Source organism: Microchirus variegatus, assembly GCF_963457635.1.
Source record: "Microchirus variegatus genome assembly, chromosome: 6".
Classification (NCBI taxonomy): Eukaryota; Metazoa; Chordata; class Actinopteri; order Pleuronectiformes; family Soleidae; genus Microchirus; species Microchirus variegatus.
This window is the reverse complement of record NC_139807.1, coordinates 17,476,644-17,498,676: the sequence shown is the minus strand read 5'-3', so window position 1 is coordinate 17,498,676 and position 22,033 is coordinate 17,476,644. Positions and strand designations below refer to the sequence as shown.

Below are 22,033 nucleotides of genomic sequence, written 5' to 3'. Positions count from 1 at the left end.
AGTTAATTATTTGTCGACCAATTGAAAGACCATTTACATAAATAATATTCCCGTAAAAACACCCCCGTGTGTCCCACTGATGGTGTGTCCCTGTTGAGAATTGACATTACTGTTTGAAGGAGATACTTTCTGTGATTTATTTACTCAAGTTCCCTGCTAAATGAAACGAGGGTGCAAATCTCGGCAGCTTTGAAACGAGTTCTGCTGAAAAATGCGCTCCCCGTTTGTTTTATTTTGTAGTCTATTTGGGGTAAAATGGTGGTTCTCGTTTTGGACGTCTTCTTGCATATATCAGACTTATTATGTCATAATTTCCTGGCTAATGTGCCCAAAAAATTTGATTTTAAATACAGGTTATGTTTAATTGATATACTTTTTAGCAGTAGCTTATGTTGTTAAAATACACACCTGTCTCCTGAAGTCACTAATTGTGTTTACCGTAAACATTCGATCTATAGCGCACCCGAAATACTAATGCGGCGAGTTTGTTGGTTACCCTGTTTACGGTTCCTATGGTAACGGCCAGTACCCGGAGTACGGGGCGTTCAGTGGTTAAAACGAACATATATTCATGTAAACGAACAGGTAAAAGTTTAATTTGCTATTCCCCCTCACTCCGGCTCGTTTTATCCAGAGATGGCGTCATCTCCTGGAGCAGAGGACGAGGACAGGCTTCAGTGTCCAGTCCTGCCCCCGATTAAAGAGCCACAGCAGCGGGGAGAGTTGGAGCAGATCACCGAGTTAAAGGAGGAGATGACGAAGAGGAGAACAGCTCATAAAAACCTGCTGAGGCAAAGAAGGAGCCAGGAGATACAGAAGCAGCTCCACATGACACTGTATGGTATTTGATATTAGTCATTATTGTCATTCACATATCATTGCTACTCTATATGTCCTTGTTTTTAGTTTGATTTATTACACAAAGTTGAGTTTAATCACTGGTTATTATAATGCATTGTTATAAAGTATATGACCATAAGTAATCCTGGAGTGTAACACTTATTATTACAGAGCAACAAGAGCAATGGAAACTCACAGAAGAAGAAAAGGGAGGAGAGGAATCAGTCAGTCACCAGAGCCACAGTTTCCTCCCTCTGTAAGACAACTACATACACGCATTCTAAATATATATATGCTTGTGTCTTTACATCATTATTTATTTATGTTTTTTTGTTTTTTTTGGTGTGAATGTTTGTTTTGCAGATGCTCAGTGAGCAGCGGAAGCAGAGGGTGAGTTTTCTTTTTAGATTCGGACAGACATGGGACGATATAAAAATGACATGTCACAGTTCATTTGTGCACATCTTTGGAAAGCTTATAGATAAAGAGAAATCAGATAGACTAATTTTGTAATGTAACAAAAGCATGTTTGCACCATTCCCCTGTGGCACTTGAAAATACATCACTAGGACTGTATGTTGGCAATTAGACATAATTTGAAGTCACTATTTTCAATTTTCCCCAATCACCATTGTCCAGATAATGGAAATTCACCGCAATCAACTTGTTGTATAGCATCGTGTCCCTAGTTTCAAACTGACCTATGCACAGACTACAGTGAGTCCTGTTTGTATCAGTCAACCACAACATTAAGAGCAGTTTTAATATTGTGTATGATCAGTGTAAACACAACAAAATGGTGGAGATGGAAGTTGGTGCTGGTAGCTGGTGGTGACATAGGCGTAATATAACAGTGTTGTTGTGGTGGTGTTTTGTAATGTCATATAATATGATTCTGATTCGAATAACATGGAGTGTCTTCACTACCTTTTTAACCCTGTGAAAGTGAATATACAGTGTTAATGGTGAGCTGGATTTCACTGTCACCTGTGTTTTATTTGTTCTTATAGATTTACCGATCAGCCACAACATTCAAACAGATGAATGCTGATCGATGTATGTCATACCTCTCTTGTTGCAGATGAACTTTGCCTTCCTGAAACAGTGTGTAGAGAGCCGCCCAATCCCCCCAATTCAGCAACAGTGGTTGGACTCCCTTGTCTCCCGTGTTCCACTAAAACTGAAAGACAGTCCAGAGTCAAACAAACTGCTGCAGGAGCTCTGCAGGGAAGTCAGCAGCAACTTCCACAGTGTTTTAGTCAAACACACAGGTACTGACAATTATGTGTGTTATTACTGTGCATGTGCAGCACTGTCAGCACATCTATGAATGTGGAGTGAACACATAGAGTTGTGTCTTTTTATTCCATTTTAGTGAACACTGTTCTGAAGAACCCAGATATGGAGAGTCCTATGTCCCAGACAACTACGCAACCAAAGTGAGTGTCTAATGAACACAAATGCTTGTGGAGTTATTGTATTGTGAGGTCATTTTTTAAAATACATGACCTTCAATCCTTTGCAGAATTCTGGATTTCTCCCAGTCTCGGCATGACAACTTTCTCAGAAGCCGCAGGCTGATGAAAACAAATTTGCACATCCTTCATCCTGTAATGCAAATTGTTTTGGACACTGGCTTCAATACATTTTCTACTCTGGTCCTTGTCAACCTTTCAGGATGCAGGTAAGAAATGGTAACATGAACTTGAGGCACTGCTCTGAAAACACTTCATGTGTAGATTGTGCTCAACTTTCATTTTATCCTTATTGGATCAGAGCTTCAGGACCTGTGGACTGTAAGAGCCTCCAGAACAAAATGGCCGTGGAGTGTAACAGAACTGAAGAACGCATCATGAATACCTGGTTTCCCAAAATCATCCACTTACTAACGAGTAAAGAGACGCTGAAAGGAGTTAAAGAGGAGAAACTGGACGCCTTCTATAACTGTGCATCCACACTCATCTCTAATCAGGTTATTATTTTGTGCTACTGTACATCGTATTAATCACAAATCAAGATTTAATAGATACATATCAGGGTTTGTGTCTTTATCTGCTAGTGTGATTGGAAGATGTCATTTCATCACTGAATACAATACTTTTGTATTGTGAAATTTGTCACAATGAAAGCAGATGCTTTATGAGGTCTTTTCAGAATCTTTTTTATATTATTTGTTAAAATTATCTTCACATTCAGAGAATCATCGAGAAATTTAGTGCAAAACAGTACTCTTGGTGTGTATTTTTCTTTGATTACACATTTATACTCGCAGTAATATTGTTTTTCTTGCAAATTCCCAGTTGAAATCCATGCTTCAGATGAGCGTGGAGGAGTTTGTCAGCGTGTTTGAGCCGAGCCGTCAGCACTGCTTGCCCCTCTTCCGCATGGCTTTGACTTTTGACGATGAAAAGATGGAAATTTACCCCACCTTACAAGATCTGGAAACGGCTGTTTTTGAGATTCTTGATACCGTCACACACACACTGCAGGTGAGGATACAGCTGGTGTAATAACCACTGTAATAGTGTATTCTGAGCTTGTATTGATAGGCTATGAATGTGATCCACAGAGAGTACAGACGGTCCAGTCATGGCTGACACAATCAACATCTTCATTTGTCGAAGCCGGAGTGGCCGATCACACGCTCGCCTGGGCTCGGGTCACCTTAAAGACGGCTATGAGCAGGAATCTAGAGGAACCTGACAAACATTTCCAGAGTTATGGTGATGTTTCGTGTGCAGTTATTAGCTTTTATCACACCAGTAATGTTAGTTCACTGCACTGCTGACTTCCCCTCTTCATTTCACAGTGTCCAACTACGACTGGCTTGTCAACGGAACTGCACAGGCTCAAGTAAACACGTTCATGGAAGAAGAGCACTCTTTTGAGGAGTACACTAAGGTAACTCCTGCTCCATATGTCACGCATATCTATTGATGTCCAGTTCCAGTACCTGGATGGATGAATGCATGAATGGGTTAATTAATTGAAAAAGCTTATTTTGGCCTAACCTGACGACTGTTGATTGTTCATCTCACTGGATTATAAAGCAAGTGGAAGACTTCCATGCTTTGTCAAAGGAGATTATCAGCCTCCCAGGAAAAGTTCACTTCACAATGGTCCATCTGGACTGTGAGGAGCTAAAACAAGGGCTCGTCACCAAAGCCAAAGCCTACGCTGAAACGCTTCTGAAGAAGGTGCTCGTCAGCCATAGGGAGCAAAATCTCCAGTGAGTAACATCTTGTAATGTTCATAAACAAAACTGTCACTGCTCTCATAACTCACATTTTGTTGTACGTATAAACATGTGTTCTGTATCTGTTCAAAGGATCTGCTCTGAGTTTGAAACCATCCGAGAGAAAGCTTTGAACGTTCCAGAGAATACGGAGGACCTGGCTCAGATGATGGATTACATACTTTCCACCAAGACACAGGGTATTGTAGGACTGAGAGAAAAAATACAGGTAAATAACCTGGTTCTTCCTGATGTTGCACCCAAAATATAAATGTGTAAGTTATGTTCTACTCCGCTGTGTTCTGACAGAAATCCTGCTGCAGAGCGTTGTACCTCATGGACGTCCACATCTTTGAACCAGAGGATCTGGAGTTGAATGCAACTGTGTTTCTCTGGCCAAAAAACATCCTCCATGTCTTTCAACTCAGTGATGAGGTAAGATTCCAGTCTGCTTTAACAATATATTATGGCTGTTGTATAACTCTTTGTCATTGTCTAGGTAATGCAGAAGGCCAAGCAGCAAGGGGAGCAGGAGCTGCTGGCGAAAAGGCAAAGGTTGATGGTACAACTCGAGAAGTTGGGACGCAGAACGGAGGAGTTCCAGCATTGTTCTGAGCTGGATATGATGCAGCAGGTAGTTTGAAAGGAAGACTTAAATATTCCTTGTATCACGTTCTTGCAGGGATTTAGAAACAGTCACGACCACCACCACCCCCAAAGCTATAGCGTCTTAATTATGTGGTAAAGTTGTCTCATCACAAAGTCATTATGCAGATTTTTTTTAGGGACAACACTTCTTGCCAGAGCAACAATGATTCATCTTTATTATTAATATTTAATCTGCAGATATTATTTTCAGTATGTTTCAGACATCAGAACAGTTCAGAAACTTCTCCAGGAGGTTGAGGAGGAAATTGGCTTCATTAACAAAGAAGAGACCTTCTACAAATTGGACCTAACATCTTACCCAGAGGTTGAAGTCATCAAAGACAGTGTTGGACTTTTCCAGAAGCTGTTTGGACTCATACTGAAGTGGCAGCGCACAGATAACAGGTGTGATTTCAGTTTGGCACATTGTTGTGTTTTAATCTAATATAAATGCCCCTGCCTGATAAGCTTTTATACTCGTGGTGCACAGGTGGATGAACGGACCCTTTCAGGACCTGAACGGGGAGACCCTGGAGGTAAACCTGGATGAGGTCTTTAGGGAGATCTTCAAGATGCTGAAGTTCTTCCAGCAAAAACAGAACAAGCTAGAACAGGAGATGGAGAAAACTGCTACAAAGGCTAACAAAGACGATCCAAGGAAACATGAGAACCCTACAGTTGTTTTGTGCTCCACTGTAATAGAGCAGATCAAGGAGTTTAAGGTATTGCATGTGAATAAAATGCTCATTAATTATGTAGGATGTGGAGTCTTGTTTGCTGATGCGATGTGCTTGTGTCACCAGGACCATGTCCCTCTGGTGTCCATCTTGTGTAATCCAGGCATCAGAGCTCGCCACTGGGACCAGATGTCAGAGATCGTGGGGTATGACCTCACTCCTGACTCTGGTACCACACTACGAAAAGTTCTCATACAAAACCTGGCCCCGTACCTGGAGGAGTTCGAGTCCATCAGTGCTGCTGCTAGTAAAGTGAGAGCTCCTGAAATTTGGTCTTGGTCTTTATATTATATCTGTTTAAAAACACTGCCTTTTAAATAGAATATCTGCACTGGTTTGTGTTTCCACAGGAGTTTTCCTTGGAGAAAGCAATGCAAACAATGGTGCATGTTTTGGATGGTATTTCCTTCCACCACCAACCTTACAGGGAGACAGGTGTTTCCATCCTGACTGCTGTGGATGAGATTCAGACCATTCTAGATGACCAGATTTTAAAGACTCAGACGATGAGGGGCTCACCATTCATCAAACCCTTTGAGCATGAGATCAAGGTCAACCTCACGCTTTGGAGAATGTTTGTAATTAATTCACTGTTTGCTTTAGAGTTCTGCCTGAGGGTTGTGTTTTAAACTTACTTTTTTTTTTTTACTTCAGCTGTGGGAGGAGCGTCTGCTTCGTATTCAGGAAGCCATAGATGAGTGGTTGAAGGTGCAGGCTCAGTGGCTTTACCTGGAGCCCATCTTCTCTTCTCAGGACATCATGCAGCAGATCCCGACGGAAGGACGACTTTTTCAAACTGTTGACAAAAACTGGAAAGAAATCATGAGGCACTGCGTCAAGGATCCTAAGGTAAATGGCTTGTAAGAAAATAACGAACCTGAAACCTGACGTCTTGAATGAACCTGTGTTTTTTTAAAACACAGGTTCTTCCAGCGACTTCGCTGCATGGTTTATTAGAAAAACTGCGAGATTCCAACCTTCTTCTGGACAACATCATGAAAGGACTGAACGCCTACCTGGAGGAGAAACGTCTCTTCTTTCCACGGTAAACAGAACTGCCAAGCTGTTTTTTTTCTGTGTCCAAATCTATTTTTTGAATCTCATTTATTAATGTCACATCCAGATTCTTCTTCCTGTCCAACGATGAGATGCTGGAGATTCTGTCAGAGACCAAGGACCCACTGCGAGTGCAACCCCATCTAAAGAAATGCTTTGAGGGCATTTCCAAACTCGACTTCTTACCGAATCTGGATATCCAGGCAAGAGAATCAGACATTTTGTTATTGTGACATGGAGCCATGGTTGTTGAGATTGTATTTAACCGCATACTGTTCATCCTTAGGCCATGTACAGCAGCGAAGGGGAGCGTGTTCCGTTAATACAGCATATTTCCACATCTGAAGCCAAAGGAGCTGTGGAGAAGTGGTTGGTGCAGGTGGAGGATGTGATGCTTCGCAGTGTTAGAGATGTAGTGGCTCGGTCCAGGGTGGTGAGTTCACTGTTCATCATAACTTACACAACTATAGGACTGCAGATTGCAACAAACAGAGGACTCTTTATCAACATACCACAAAGGACAGAAATAATGAATTGAATATTTAATAATTGGTGTCCACGTAAACAGGTGTGTGTGTATGTGTCAGCTGTGTTGTGTTGTGGTTGTGTTAACAGGCTTATGCTGAGACTGCTCGCAGTCAGTGGGTGAAGGATTGGCCTGGACAGGTGGTTCTTTGCACCTCCCAGATTTTTTGGACCATGGAGGTGCATGAGGCCATCAGAGCAGGGGCTGATGTAAGTGCCACATGACTTTTAAATCATCTAGTTTTTATAAATACCTACAATTTTTAATGATTTAGTTATAGTCTAATCATTTGTTTTTAACCTTCCCCTGATTTTGCTTGAATTTTCATTTTCTCTGCAGCTATTGTCTCTAAATCTATTAATCCTCTAATTTAATGATTTAAGTGCTGCCTGTGAAGTACTTTGTAATCTGGATTTTGAAAATAGCTTCATGAATATAGATTATTGTTGTTACTTCATGAAGGCTCTCAGTCATGGTAAATGGTAAACTATATTGTATATATATATATATAGTTAGCTGTAGACAAATTTCACATTTACACCTCTCATCATTGAGGCTTCTTGAGTTATGACATCAGAACTGAAGAAGCCTCTTTGATGAGAGGTGATGAACAAGCAAGGAGCATCTTATCTGATTGTACACGTGTTGTATCCAAAAAAATTCTCTGATGAACTCAGGGAGGAGACACGGGGTTCCCCTGTGCAGACATAACGGTTACAAACACTCTTTCATGTAAACTCTTAAGCGGATGGAGGAGAATATGTGTGGGTCGTGTCACTATGAGCACCTGTGTTTTTGTTAACCTCAAATACTGCGTTGTCTTCTTTTATTGCGTTGTTTTGTTCTTTGCTCTGTTACTCTTGTTTCCTGTTGTTATTCTGTGCAGTGTTGCCCTTGGACCAAGCCAAATGTCTCCCAAGGGAAACTAAAAAATTACCTTGACCTTGAACATGAAAAGAATGCACAATGCATTCCTGCATATGAGAGTTTGTTCTAGAAAACGCATCTGTGTCGCAGTAATGTACCTTGGCCTAGTTAATGTTGTGGGTGTTTGCTTTATAAACACATCTAAATTCCACTGAAAGAAGTAGTGTCTCTTACTTATGTTATTGTTCCATGTAGGGTTTAAAGAATTACCATCAGCAGCAGCAGAATCAGCTGAACGACATTGTGGGGCTGGTGAGAGGAAAACTGCCCCAACAAACACGGACCACTTTGGGAGCTCTGGTCACGATCGACGTCCATGCCAGGGACGTGGTCATGGAGCTCATAGAGAAAGGTATCTCAAGGCACAAAGTACTTTTGATAACTCTTAACACAGCTTTGCTTCAGCGCAACATTAAAAGAAAATGTCACTTTTCAACAGGTGTATCACATGAAAACGACTTCCAGTGGCTAGCTCAGCTGCGTTATTACTGGATCAATGACAATGTTCGCGTTCGCATCATCAACTGCGATGTTAAATATGCTTACGAGTATCTGGGGAACTCGCCACGTCTGGTCATCACGCCGCTCACCGACAGATGCTACAGAACTCTGGTAAAAGATCTGACGAATACTTCAACTGAACATGAATTCTGTCTCTGTCACCATGTTCTTTTAAGTAATAAGGTTAATGTCCTTTGTTTCAGATTGGAGCTTTCTTCCTGAATTTGGGTGGTGCACCTGAGGGTCCAGCTGGAACAGGAAAGACTGAAACCACCAAAGATCTGGCCAAAGCTCTAGCTGTGCAGTGTGTGGTCTTCAACTGTTCAGATGGACTGGACTACATTGCTATGGGCAAAGTAACACCTGCTGAAAATTAGCGCATTGTTATTAATACCGAACATAATTGACTAACATGGACTTTGGTTCAATCTCTCAGTTTTTTAAAGGTCTGGCTTCCTCTGGCGCATGGGCATGCTTCGATGAGTTCAACCGTATTGAGCTGGAGGTGCTGTCTGTCGTCGCTCAGCAGGTGCTGTGCATCCAACGAGCCACTGAGCAGAAGCTAGAGTACTTTGACTTTGAAGGGACGATGCTCAAACTCAACCCCAACTGCTTCGTGTCCATAACCATGAACCCGGGTTATGCCGGACGCTCGGAACTCCCAGACAATCTCAAGGTTTTTTTTTTGTTTTTAACCATCAAGAAAGTGTTTTAATTCAAACACTTTAGTTTTACATTGTCATTTATGTGTTTGAACTGCAAATTAGAATGGTTTTCATTATCAGTTAATCTGGTGGTTATTTCTTAAAGATGTCAGTTGTTGTTTCCCAAATCTCAAAATGACAATATTCTCAAATATTATAATAAAAATAATAATAATAATGCATGTCACAGTATGTCTACAAACCAAAGATATTCTGTTAATGGAGCAAAAATCTAAAGACTTCAAAATAAGAAACTTAAAGGTGCATTATGTAATAAATCTAAAGCAACTGGCCATAAAATCCTCCTATGTCACAGAGACTCAGGAATAATGTTCATATAACAAACTGAACTCACCAACAACAACAGTACAGCCAAAATATTTGCATTAAAAAAATCTTTTGCAGACTGCAAATCATGTTTGTGTTTTGAAATCATGTTTTGGCATGTGGCGCCACCTACCGCCGTCTACCAATCATTGCAGTCAGTAGAGTCTCAGCTGCCGAGCAACCACGGGTTGCCAGTTACGTCAGAAAACGAAACCTAAAAGACCTCGGTATTTTGAATTGGAATGTTGTAACTGTTTTTGGCCACATTCTTACATATGGCACCTTTAAACCAATTAATATATGATCAGAATGAATTAATTTAATAGTTAAATAACCCTCCTCTGCATTATTTATATTCAACAAATTCTCAAATCCATTCCTCAACCAGGAATTTTTCAACATCAACCACCGTGGTTGTGTTGGTCACTCTAGCATGTACAGCACGCCCAAGCTGATCCCACAAGTGTTCAGTTGGGTTGAGGCCATTCCATCCTCTCCCCTCCCACATTCTGGATGTAGTATGTGATAATCTTGGCTCTGTGGAGGAGAGCGTTGTCATCCTGTCCCAGATTACTTATTGACTTGAAGCTCAAAACAAGAGTGAATACTAACAGGAGAATATTACAGGGGATTTTGGCACGTATTTGGAGGGATGCTACCCACACGTTTAGCTGTGTTTCTCATTCCACCTAGTCCGCCCACCTGTGAGCCCTGACCCATACTTTGAGAAGCACTGCATTAGAAAATGTTATTCTTTTCAAAAGCATTAACACATATATTTATCTGTCCCTGCTCTGTGTAGGTGTTGTTCCGACCTGTGGCCATGATGGTCCCTAACTACGCCCTAATAGCAGAGATCTCGCTGTATTCATATGGTTTCTTCAATGCCAAGCCCCTGTCCGTGAAGATCGTCATGACCTACAGGCTCTGCTCTGAGCAGCTCTCCTCTCAGTTTCACTATGACTATGGCATGAGAGCTGTCAAAGCTGTTCTCGTGGCTGCAGGGAACCTCAAGCTGAAGTTTCCAGATGAGAATGAAGATATTCTGGTATTGTTTTGTTTTGTTTCTGACTCTTTTTCATGTATTATTCATATTCATTTTCAGGACGTAGGGAGAAAGCATAATGTACACACAGTATACATAGTGCATAGAAAATAAGCACAATTCAACAACAATGCAAACCAAAACAAAAAGAAAACGGGTACACAATGATATAATATGGCATGATAGTGGTGGTTTCTTGGAAGTATGGGGCAGCATGTGGCCAAGTGGAGTGGAATTGTGCTTGTAACTGGAGGGTTGAAGGTTAGAATCCTGGGACAGGTCAGGGGCAGATGTGTTCCCCGGTCACAGACATGTAACTTCCTATGCCAGCTGTGTGTAATAAGGATGGTAAAATGCAGATGTAAAATGTACTATCACTGATTGTTTAAAAACAACTGGGAGCTTTTCTCCCAGGCGTCATTAAGAGGAGCATGTTTGTGTCTGGAGACAAATATTCCAATGTTTCCCACATGTTTTCACATTTTCACCTCTACAAACCCAGACTTCTCTTAATACTCTCTGTGGTTGACATCTTATCTTGCAGAATTCAAATTTTTGCTTGTCCACCAATGGATGTTGGATGTTTTACATAATGCCAAATTAGAAAATATAAGATTGACACTTCCTGTTGTTTTCCACACTTTGTAATGCTCAGATCCTGAGGTCCATAAAGGATGTGAATGAGCCCAAGTTTCTCTCCCATGATATTCCGTTATTCAACGGCATCACCAGCGATTTGTTTCCAGGCATCTCACTTCCTGCGGCTGACTATCAGGTGAGACTAATGTCATCATAACTTCTTTGTATATGCAAAGTTTACATAAAATAATCTGTTATGTTCCCCCCCCCCCCCATATCTGTGACAGCTGTTTCTCAAGGCTGCTGCAGAATGTTGTCAAAAACACACGGTGCAGCCAACAGACGTCTTCTTACAGAAGATGGTTCAGACGTATGAGATGATGATAGTCCGACACGGGTATGTTACTTTCAGTTTCTTATGTCGGTCATGTATTTTTCATATTCCCAGTTGTACAGAATTATATATGATGAGGATATGGTTTGTGAATAGAATGGAGAACAACCTCTGCGCCATAGACATAACCTTTATGTAATCTTCTGAAACTGGATGATTCTACCTGCCAATCACACTGGTGTCAACTCTGTGCTGTGTTTTATTATGCATTTTCCTCCAAATGGGATCATAATTTACGAAACGGACACCATTCTCTATTAAAGAAGGCAGTATTTGGAAGGCATTTCTTCATTCAGTTGGACTCGACTAGATTTGGTTGATCCAAAGTCAAGGTTGCTGTGACCTCACACACCACTTTTGTTTGGAGCAAACATTCACATGGACTCATAGATGAACTGTTTAGATTTGGGCGGTCAAAGGTCACAGTGATCATGTTTTTCAAAAATGGAGGCTTGCTACTGCTGGACAGTAATTCTCGTGGTCATGTTTTTAATGTCAGGTTTATGCTGGTGGGAGAACCCTTTGCAGGAAAGACCAAAGTGCTACATGTGTTAGCAGACACTCTGTCTCTCATGAACGAGAGAGGTTATGGTAAAGAGGAGAAAGTCATCTTCAGGACACTGAACCCAAAGTCCATCACCATGGGACAGCTCTTTGGACAGTTTGACCAGGTTTCACATGAGGTACAGAACACTAACAATATGCCTGTGCCTTGGATCTTCATATGTAGCTAACAATTACCCGCTTGTTTTATTTTTTTATTTTATTGAAGTGGACAGATGGGATTGTGGCCAACACTTTTCGTGAATTTGCATCATCTGAAACCCCAGACCGCAAATGGGTGGTGTTTGATGGTCCTATAGATACGCTGTGGATTGAGAGCATGAACACCGTGCTGGATGACAACAAAAAGGTGAATAGATTTACAAGAAAACCTTTTGCATTTACTTTTGTGCAATATTTGTTTGTTTTCAATCTTAATTGCTTGTCTCTTCCTCCACAGTTGTGCCTGATGAGTGGGGAGATCATCCAGATGTCCAACCAGATGAGTCTCATCTTTGAAGCCATGGATTTATCACAGGCTTCTGTCAGTTAGATTTATTTTGTTTTTATAATTGTTAATTGGAATGGTTGGAGCCTTCTATCTTTACTCTACCTTCATTTGGCCTATAAGTCATGTTTTTTTAGCTAACTAATGTTATGAAAAACACTATATTTCCAAAAAATGACTGGCTGGAATTACTGGAAAGACACAGACTTTCCCTTGTGAAAGAAAATGCACAAAATAATGAACAAAGACTGTTTAGAGATATTAATAATTTAGAATCCATCCATCCATCCACCCATCCACCCATTATATACTGCTTATCTGTTTGATGTCATGGGGGTAGCTTAGGCCAATTCCATTGGAAATAATTAGTAATATAGATATATATCCATGTTAATGGTGATACACGGGCATACATATAAAAAACCAGTACTGGCTGACTGTCTTTAGTATCTGGATTGATAAACAAGAACAAGTTGGATCTGATGAAAAGGTAACTCTCGGTTCTTTCTCACTGCAGCCCGCCACAGTCAGTCGATGTGGGATGATCTACATGGAGCCGTCTCAGTTGGGCTGGGAGCCTTTGGTCATTTCCTGGATGAACTCTCTTCCTGATGTTCTTCAGAGCCCAGACAACCACTCGCTGCTGCTCGAGCTCTTCCACTGGCTCCTGCCTCCTTCTCTCAGGATGCTGCGAAAACACTGCAGAGTGAGTGACCATAGGCCCCAAACAATCCAGACAGTAAATGTTAGAACTGGAGTGTGTAACTTTTATATATAGACACATATCCATACAATGTTAACCATTTTCAAATGAGTTCACTTATTTCTGGTGAGGCTCATCAGCTCCACAATATTGTTCTAGTAAGGAACACCAAGTTTCAGGAGTGAACCAGTCGTTCTGCATCCGTTGCTGTGCTGCAGCTACACATAAACGCTCTCTCAGTCAGGTCTGGTAGTATTGCTTGACAGAGCCAATTTTCAGATGAACGATGCAGTGTACAAACAAAGTTACATCATTTATGTTCACAAAGACCAAACACTGGCAGTATAAAAACATCAGCATCAACAAAAATTCAAAGACACTTATTAATTCATAAAGTGGATTTTGTTCACAGGAAGTTGTTTCCACCAGCAACAGTAGCACTGTGGTGTCCTTGTGTCGACTGTTTGAGATGATGTTAACTGAACCATTGAGGATGGATCCTGAGGATAAAAACATTCGCACCTGGATCATGGTAAAAGACCCGAGTCATCGCATCATTATAGATAATCTGTTTTAATGTTTTTGTTTGTGTGCAACACCTTCCTTTTCATGTGTTTGTGTCACTCACAGGCAGCGTTCGCCTTCTCCCTGGTTTGGTCTGTGGGAGGCAGCTGTGATGCAGACAGCAGAGAGAAATTTAGTGAATTTTTAAAAGTGACAGTTTCAGGAAGAACAGAAGAGCACCCGGTCCCTGGTGTTGTGGGGAAATGGGAGTGTGCCATGGATGATAAAGGCCTGGTGTATGACTGTTTTTATGAGGTAGTGTGTAATGATGTCACTCAGATGTGTTTGACTTGTGTTTAGTTTAGTCAGTTAAGACTTCTGTTCTGTCGTTCAGTTTAAAGGAAAAGGCCGCTGGGTTCATTGGAATGACGCCATAGGGAATGTCAGCCTGGGAGACAAGAACACCAAAGTTCAAGACATTATTGTTCCCACCATAGACACTGTCCGCTACACTTACCTGATGGACCTCTGCATCAGCTATGGAGTGTTAGTATATTCAAGAATCACAGTGGAAACTGCTGACATTGTTTTCACTTTATATAACAAAAATGCATTGTTTTCTTTGTTTTCTTTGTGTGTTTAGACCTCTCCTGTTTGTTGGTCCTACTGGCACTGGGAAGTCAGTGTATGTGAAAGAGAAACTGCTGAACAATCTGGACAAAGAGAGATATTTACCTTTCTTTGTTAATTTCTCAGCTCGCACTAGTGCGAACCAAACTCAGGTAAGAGCAACTTTGCAAACCTACAACACACATAGTAATAAAAGGTGTATTTAATACATACATACAAATAATTATATTTTTAGATGTTCTACTCGTATATATTTATTTATTATATGTTTCTTTGTTCATTCCTGTGCCGACACTAACTTTAATCTGATTTGCTTCATTAATGTTTCATTCTGGGCCTTTTCAGCCTCATTTGCCGTGTTAATATATTTGTTATGCATCAAAACATGTTTGTCATCCTTCAGAATATCATCATGGCCAAGTTAGATAAGAGGAAGAAGGGGATGTTTGGTCCTCCCATGGGGAAGAAGTGCGTCATCTTTGTGGATGACATGAACATGCCTGCGCTGGAACAGTTTGGAGCGCAGCCTCCGGTGGAGCTTCTTCGACAGTACATGGATCATGGACACTGGTGTGAAACGAAAGTTGTTGGAAATCAAGTTCATATTCATAACAAATCCAAGATAATAGTGGTGAATAAATAAATGTGCTTCACCATATAAAGGTCACATTAACAGATTATTTTCTATGCTACATTAGGTATAATCTGAAGGATACCTCAAAGATCACCCTAGTTGACCTGCAGCTCATCTCAGCGATGGGTCCCCCTGGTGGTGGGAGGAATGCAGTGACGGCTCGATTCCTGCGGCACTTCAATATTTTTGCCATCAATGCCTTCAGCGATGACACCATGGTTCGCATCTTCTCAAATGTGGTGGCCTTCTATCTCAGGATCAATGAATTCCCACCTGAGTATTTTGCTGTTGGCAACCAAATAGTGACTGCTACCATGGAAGTGAGTACACAGATGAATTTTAATGTGTTAGATTCTTGTTAGTCTCTTAGCTATATTGTCTGATCCTCATTTTTAATCTCTAGGTTTATAAGAAAGCAATGAAGAACCTTCTTCCCACTCCTGCCAAGTCTCACTACACATTCAACCTGCGGGACTTCTCGCGTGTTGTCCAAGGCTGCCTGCTGCTGAAGAGAGAATCTCTGGAGAGCAAACGCACGATGATACGCTTGTTTGTCCACGAGGTTTTCCGTGTCTACTACGACCGCCTGGTGGATGACAAAGATCGAGCCTGGCTGTACGAGCTGATGAACAACATCCTCAAAGATCACTTCAAGGAATCCTTTGATCAGGTGTTTGATCATCTGAAAGAAGGGAATAAAGTAAGTTGTTACTGAATAATACTTTCTTATTATCATATGAAACATCACTAACTGTATGTAAATGTTGTACTTTATGCTTCTGTTTCTCAGCTGGTTGAGGAAGACATGAGGAACCTTCTGTTTGGCGACTACATGAAGCCGGACCTGGACGGTGAAGAACGCCTATATGCTGAGGTGCCTTCAATGGAAAGCTTTGCACAGGTGGTGGAGTCGTGTCTCGAGGAATACAACCAGATGCATAAGAATCACATGAACCTCGTCATCTTCCGGTAAACAGCTTTACACCTCCATCACGTTCACTTTTAACTTCACCTTTTTAGAAAGTCTAGATGTTTTTGACTGAATATCAAAAAAAAGAGACTTAAAGGTGCATTATGTAATAAATCTAAAGCAAATGGCCTTAAAATCCTCCTAATATGTCACACAGACTCAGGAAAAATGTTCATATAACAAACTGTTACAGTACAGACAAAATATTTGCATTAAAAAAAATCTTTTGCAGACTGCAAATCATGTTTATGTTTTTAAATCATGTTTTGGCATGTGGCGCCACCTACCACCGTCTACCAATCATTGCAGTCAGTAGAGTCTCAGCTGCCGAGCAACCAAGGGTTGCCAGTTACATCAGGAAACGAAACCTAAAACCTTGGTATTTTGAATTTGAATGTAGTAACCATTTTTGGCCACATTCTTACATATGGCACCTTTAAATGTATTTTTGTACATGTCAGTCTTTGGAGAGAACATTTCATTGGGATTATTCATGTAGCTATGTCCTGGAGCACCTATCCCGTATCAGTCGTGTGTTGAAGCAGCCAGGAGGCCACGCCTTGCTTGTGGGAGTCGGTGGTAGCGGACGCCAGTCCATCACACGTTTGGCTGCATCCATGGCCCATATGACCATCTTCCAACCTGAGATCTCTAAGAGCTATGGCATGACTGACTGGAGAGATGATCTCAAGGTGAGCGTTATTTAATTATTATCCTTAGCAGTTAAGATATAGGCAACTGAAGAAGGCTCTTCCGATGAGAAGTTGAACGTCTAATACCAAACTGAAACAAGTCAGGTTGGCAAATCTTCACTCCTGCAAATATGATGACCTGAGTGACTGAGAACCTTTACAGACATTTTTAACATCCCTGTGCTGCAGATGCTGCTGAAAAATGCCGGGGTGAAAGGTCAGAAAATGGTGTTCCTGCTAACTGACGCTCAAATCAAAGATGAGGCTTTTCTTGAGGATGTGGACAGCGTCCTGAACACAGGAGAGGTGCCCAATCTGTTTGCCTTAGATGAGAAGCAAGAAATTATGGAGGTAAGCTGTTGAAAGCACTTATAGAGAAGTTTATACCTGTTCATTTATATTTAATATACTGTAACTCTTTCCTCATCCCTCTCTCTCCAGGCTGTACGTCCCGTTGCCCAGGCTGGTAATAAAAATTTAGAGTTGAGTCCTCTGACGCTCTTTGCCTTCTTCGTGGCGCGCTGTAAAGAGAACCTGCACATTGTTGTGGCCTTCAGTCCCATTGGAGATGCCTTTAGAAATCGCCTGCGCCAGTTTCCATCCCTCATCAATTGCTGTACCATTGACTGGTTTCAGGTACTATACTGTAGACATAGGGAAGAAATCATTTGTAGAGGAAGAAACCTACACTTAAATGAAAACCAGAGCCAGAAGAATATACAGTAGACAAGTTTGAATAATAGACATTCAAAACTCAATCAGACCTGAAATGTTAAAGTTACAATAGAATAACTAGGACAAAACACAATATAAAAAATGAAGTACTGCAATGTTTAGACACCAGAACATTTCCTAGTTTCCTTTTTGTACATAATGACATCAAAGAATCTATCAAACTCCTTTTTTTCTAATTCCAAAGCTTAACTTTTTTATAGAAAGGACGGTGAAGATTCCTGGCCTGTCTGGTTGTTCAACCCCAATTTGGTACATCTAACTTCTCATATCTCACTCAGTAGACGAACGGACAGATTTGAAAGAGATATATGTCATAATAATAATAATCAGTATCCTTAAAAAAGAAAAAACAGCTTTGGAAATGTTGCCATCAAACAAACCATTTTTGAAGCAGCATCAATTTTTTAAACTGTGTGTTCAGCTGAATGCTGGCTGGCAGTGACACATCTTTTTTCCCCTATCATCATTATTATCAACACTTTCTTATTTCTGACCCAACAGCCTTGGCCAGAGGAGGCTCTTGAGCGAGTGGCCAATTCGTTCCTGGAGTCGCTGGACATGAGTAAAAACGAGAGGCAGGAGGTCATACCCATCTGCAAGACGTTCCATACCTCTGCCAAACAGCTCTCACACAGGTATGGCATCTGGTTATTTAATAGCTTGTGTAGACGTGAACTATATATACTGTATGTATTACACTTTGGTTTTCACTGCAGATTCCTCTCTGAGCTCGGTCGACATAATTACGTGACACCCACGTCGTACCTGGAGCTGATCGCAGCTTTCCGTCAGCTGCTCACTCAGAAAAGAGACACGGTCATGAAGGCAAAGCTGCGGTACATTAACGGTCTTGATAAGCTGGCCTTCGCTGAATCTCAGGTAAATGTACCACTGTTTTTAGTTGATTCTTATTTAAAACGGAGGGAGCACATCTTAGTTATCATTTATTTGAAAAACATCTCTCTGTGTAGGTGGGTGAGATGAAGAAGGAACTGGAAGAGCTGCAGCCCAAACTGGAGCAGGCGAAGATAGACAACACGGAGATGATGAAGGTGAATAGATCACATCTTTATTCCAGGATATACAGAATGTAAATACTGTGCAGATAGTGTTGTGTAAGTTCACATTGAAGTATTCAGTCAATGCCTTTGCCCTCTTCCCAAACTAAACAAATCCCTTTATATGACCATACAAGGCTCCAGATCTCCTACAATGTTGTCAACTTTGTTTGTGTTGAGCCAAACATTATCATCTGCCAGAAACAGATTCCCTTGTGGGAACACAAGTACACAATAAACAAGTGATTCCCAAAGACTGGGTCGGGACTCACAGATGGGCCAGACTTCATCTGTGTGTCCAAACAAAGGTTCATACATTTCCCCAAATTCCCACTTGGTCAGTGTATGCTGTGTTTAAATGTGCTCAATAAATTAAACTTACTTACTTACTATATTTTGAATAAGATGCATAAAATGAAGTTGTAATTAATTTACCATTTAACATCTCTTGGAAATGATTTGTTAACCAGTTCAAATTGATGTCAGGTGTTCCAGTAATGGCTGTCATTGAGTCACTAAATTTGATCTAGTCAGGATTTATATTATGACTTGGGTCACAATGGTTCCCCTATAGAAAGTTTGGAAAAATTGCAAAAAAAAATTCACTTATTTGCCACAACTAAGGATATTCTATTTTTTTTTTTAAAGTTTCAAAAGGATTTGTGTCCCAGTCTGGGTCCTCCCTGTGTGTCCATGAGTTTTCTCTGAGTTCTCTGATTTCCTCCCACATGTATAAAAACATGCAGTGGTTAATTGAACACTCTCATTTGCCCATAGGTGTGAATGTGAGAGTGAATGGTTGTTTGTCTCGAACTGGTGACCTGTCCAGGGCGTACCTCACGTTTCACCCTATGTCAGCTGGGATTGGCACCAGCAGCCCACTAATGATAGGTTTGACCAGATAAATGCAGCTGTAGATGTATATGAAATGAGGAAATACAGTTTTAAGAAGCTGTGCCTGCTCCTGTCAATCACTTTCTGGCAATTGTTCCCCTTTTGGCACAATACACTTGAATGATAAAGAGTATATTTGTGCACAACACTGTATCCAGTAAATATACATGTATTTGCATCCAGTCTGTTGTATAATGTGTTTACCTTCAGGTGATTGAAGTGGAGTCTTTGGAGGTTGAAGCCAAAAGCAAAGTTGTGCGTGTTGATGAGGAGGCTGCAACAATAAAAGCTAATGAGGCGAAGGCTTTGAAGGATGACTGTGAGAGCAACCTGGCTGAGGCCATTCCTGCTCTGGAAGCTGCTCTCTCTGCTTTGGACACTTTGAAGGTGAAAAACAAACACATGAGAGGACTCGGACAGACCTAGTCCTGCTGTTTAGGTATAATTTCATATTCAAAGTAAAGGAGTTATGTGTTAGAGGTTCATCAGAGAAAGCAAGTACATTAGCTTGTTCACAAAACAGTGAATCTTCCTTTGGTGCTATCCCACATATTGGGATTGTTGGGTCTTATTAACATTTGAATAGGAGTCAAATATAGTGTCAAAATTGATGTATATTATTTTATGGAAATGCTCTTTCTTACCAGTCTGATTTATTGCATTAACCAACCAATCTGCCTGTTCATAGAGAGCTTTCCCACACCCTCAACAGTTTTGTCTTTGCCTACTTATTTGCATTGGCTTTGAGCTATTTATAACAAAAGTTTTGTAAACCAAGGAACTCTTCTGGTGAAAATGGCTAAATTTAAAATTATGCACCAATGTGTTGTAACAGACTTTGTGTTCTTTCTTTCTTTATTTATTTTAAGTAGGTTCTTTCTATTAATGTGATTTTAACACATTGCTAAGTGTGTTTTTTGCTTTATTGTATTTTATATTATAGCATGTGTCACATTTTTCCAACAAGGATAAACTTGACATGGCTTTTTCAGCCACTCAGACTGCTGAGGTTTAATTTGAGATGTGGTTTTATTTCAGCCCTCTGATGTCACCATCGTGAAGTCAATGAAGAATCCGCCCTCTGGAGTGAAGCTGGTGATGTCTGCTGTGTGTGTGATGAAGGACATAAAGCCAGATAAGATCGCTGACCCAGCTGGGACTGGAAAAAAGGTTTGATGTCATGAAACATCTTTTAAAAGCTCATCTTACTTTTCCCAACTTGTGTTAATAAGTGTAACATGTTGTCTAGGTGTTTGACTACTGGGGTCCAAGCAAGAAGCTGTTGGGGGACATGAACTTCTTACGAGATCTAAAAGAATACGACAAAGACAATATTCCTGTAAGTGAAAACTAGTCTCTTACTTAGCGGAACACGTTTATTTTGCTCTAACTGGTTCTGCTGCATCTTTATTGCAGGTCCCTGTGATGCAAAAAATCCGTAGTGAGTACATGACCAATCCTGACTTTGACCCCAGCATCGTAGCAAAGGCCTCCTCTGCAGCAGAGGGTCTGTGCAAGTGGATTAAAGCAATGGAGGAGTATGACAGGGTGGCAAAGGTGCAGTGTTTCTGGATTATTTCTTTTTTTAGTAGTCCTTTTCTGAGAACATGAGCATTCTTAAAAAACTACTCTTGTCTTCTCTCTGTGGATTTAGGTTGTGGCTCCTAAGAAAGCCAGTCTGGCAGAGGCTCAGGAGTCCCTGGCTACGACGATGGCTCTGCTGGACCAAAAGAGAGCTGAGCTGAAGGAGGTGGAGGACCGTTTAGCTGCTCTTAAGAAAACCTCTGAGGAGAAGAAAGAGGAGAAGGCTCAGTTGGAGCTCCAAGTGGATTCTTGCGCCAGGAAGTTGGAGAGAGCTGAGAAACTCATTGGTGGTCTGGGTGGAGAGAAGACCAGGTGATGAAGCACATAGATGTTATATGGTTAATTATTTTCTGCATCTGAAATAATTCCATGATTCCAATGAGTTAAATGTGTCTTTAGATGGTCTAAGGCAGCAGATGACCTGCAGAACACATATGACAACCTGACTGGAGACGTTCTCATCTCCGCTGGTGTCATCGCCTACCTTGGGGCTTTTACCGCTGGCTTCAGACAGGAATGCACCAAGTCATGGACCAAACTATGTCAAGTAACTCTCCTCCAGTATTTATTTATTTAATGCCTGATAGCTGCTATGTGTTTACAGGTAGACTGACCATCCACACGTCATCTTATGTATCTCAATGCCTTGAGAAAATTGCTCACAATTGGTGAAAATGTTGGGTTGGACCTTTGTGAATGCAGTATCTCAGGAACATCTGCAGCAAATTTGCTAGAAATGTTATACTGTAGATTTTAGTCAGTGAATGTCAGAAGTTATGATGACCTTGTGTTTTTAAATAATGTGATATATGAAAAACAGGTTCTTCATCTGGCAGAAACATTCACTTCACTCAAGAAGACCTGATTAGAATTTAATGTTTGTAGGCCAAGGTCACTGTAACCCTTTTTTTTACTATGTGTATGAGAACTTTCTCTCAAGTATGGTGTCAATATTCAGTTAGACTCACAGATTAAGTGGTTTGAGCGACCACTGGACACAGAGGTTAACAACATTCAGAACAGCTATTCTACATTTTCATTATTCTTTGTGAACTCATA

At 40.9% G+C, this 22,033-nt stretch overlaps 1 protein-coding gene across 1 annotated transcript in view; it reads left to right on the top strand.

The window, feature by feature from the left end:
* Nucleotides 1-636: 636 nt before the first annotated feature.
* Nucleotides 637-22,033, top strand: part of dnah12 (dynein, axonemal, heavy chain 12) — a gene marked incomplete at both ends in the record, with an annotated part of 29,822 nt that continues 8,425 nt past the window's right edge. The window contains 54 exons of the mRNA XM_083890808.1: nucleotides 637-836; nucleotides 1,012-1,096; nucleotides 1,204-1,230; nucleotides 1,922-2,111; nucleotides 2,216-2,279; nucleotides 2,366-2,524; nucleotides 2,617-2,812; nucleotides 3,141-3,329; nucleotides 3,410-3,563; nucleotides 3,650-3,741; nucleotides 3,891-4,069; nucleotides 4,169-4,304; nucleotides 4,385-4,510; nucleotides 4,575-4,709; nucleotides 4,935-5,128; nucleotides 5,214-5,445; nucleotides 5,527-5,712; nucleotides 5,811-6,011; nucleotides 6,115-6,309; nucleotides 6,384-6,505; nucleotides 6,584-6,719; nucleotides 6,803-6,949; nucleotides 7,132-7,251; nucleotides 8,165-8,321; nucleotides 8,409-8,581; nucleotides 8,674-8,826; nucleotides 8,907-9,146; nucleotides 10,304-10,549; nucleotides 11,202-11,321; nucleotides 11,413-11,522; nucleotides 12,019-12,202; nucleotides 12,292-12,432; nucleotides 12,523-12,606; nucleotides 13,088-13,276; nucleotides 13,686-13,805; nucleotides 13,904-14,092; nucleotides 14,172-14,323; nucleotides 14,421-14,559; nucleotides 14,811-14,977; nucleotides 15,106-15,361; nucleotides 15,445-15,741; nucleotides 15,832-16,010; nucleotides 16,511-16,703; nucleotides 16,893-17,054; nucleotides 17,145-17,339; nucleotides 17,940-18,073; nucleotides 18,155-18,317; nucleotides 18,410-18,490; nucleotides 19,601-19,777; nucleotides 20,429-20,560; nucleotides 20,640-20,729; nucleotides 20,807-20,947; nucleotides 21,045-21,286; nucleotides 21,374-21,521. Of these exons, the coding sequence (XP_083746934.1) occupies nucleotides 637-836; nucleotides 1,012-1,096; nucleotides 1,204-1,230; nucleotides 1,922-2,111; nucleotides 2,216-2,279; nucleotides 2,366-2,524; nucleotides 2,617-2,812; nucleotides 3,141-3,329; nucleotides 3,410-3,563; nucleotides 3,650-3,741; nucleotides 3,891-4,069; nucleotides 4,169-4,304; nucleotides 4,385-4,510; nucleotides 4,575-4,709; nucleotides 4,935-5,128; nucleotides 5,214-5,445; nucleotides 5,527-5,712; nucleotides 5,811-6,011; nucleotides 6,115-6,309; nucleotides 6,384-6,505; nucleotides 6,584-6,719; nucleotides 6,803-6,949; nucleotides 7,132-7,251; nucleotides 8,165-8,321; nucleotides 8,409-8,581; nucleotides 8,674-8,826; nucleotides 8,907-9,146; nucleotides 10,304-10,549; nucleotides 11,202-11,321; nucleotides 11,413-11,522; nucleotides 12,019-12,202; nucleotides 12,292-12,432; nucleotides 12,523-12,606; nucleotides 13,088-13,276; nucleotides 13,686-13,805; nucleotides 13,904-14,092; nucleotides 14,172-14,323; nucleotides 14,421-14,559; nucleotides 14,811-14,977; nucleotides 15,106-15,361; nucleotides 15,445-15,741; nucleotides 15,832-16,010; nucleotides 16,511-16,703; nucleotides 16,893-17,054; nucleotides 17,145-17,339; nucleotides 17,940-18,073; nucleotides 18,155-18,317; nucleotides 18,410-18,490; nucleotides 19,601-19,777; nucleotides 20,429-20,560; nucleotides 20,640-20,729; nucleotides 20,807-20,947; nucleotides 21,045-21,286; nucleotides 21,374-21,521 (8,619 nt within the window). The remainder of the gene's footprint in view (nucleotides 837-1,011; nucleotides 1,097-1,203; nucleotides 1,231-1,921; nucleotides 2,112-2,215; nucleotides 2,280-2,365; nucleotides 2,525-2,616; nucleotides 2,813-3,140; nucleotides 3,330-3,409; nucleotides 3,564-3,649; nucleotides 3,742-3,890; nucleotides 4,070-4,168; nucleotides 4,305-4,384; nucleotides 4,511-4,574; nucleotides 4,710-4,934; nucleotides 5,129-5,213; nucleotides 5,446-5,526; nucleotides 5,713-5,810; nucleotides 6,012-6,114; nucleotides 6,310-6,383; nucleotides 6,506-6,583; nucleotides 6,720-6,802; nucleotides 6,950-7,131; nucleotides 7,252-8,164; nucleotides 8,322-8,408; nucleotides 8,582-8,673; nucleotides 8,827-8,906; nucleotides 9,147-10,303; nucleotides 10,550-11,201; nucleotides 11,322-11,412; nucleotides 11,523-12,018; nucleotides 12,203-12,291; nucleotides 12,433-12,522; nucleotides 12,607-13,087; nucleotides 13,277-13,685; nucleotides 13,806-13,903; nucleotides 14,093-14,171; nucleotides 14,324-14,420; nucleotides 14,560-14,810; nucleotides 14,978-15,105; nucleotides 15,362-15,444; nucleotides 15,742-15,831; nucleotides 16,011-16,510; nucleotides 16,704-16,892; nucleotides 17,055-17,144; nucleotides 17,340-17,939; nucleotides 18,074-18,154; nucleotides 18,318-18,409; nucleotides 18,491-19,600; nucleotides 19,778-20,428; nucleotides 20,561-20,639; nucleotides 20,730-20,806; nucleotides 20,948-21,044; nucleotides 21,287-21,373; nucleotides 21,522-22,033) is intronic.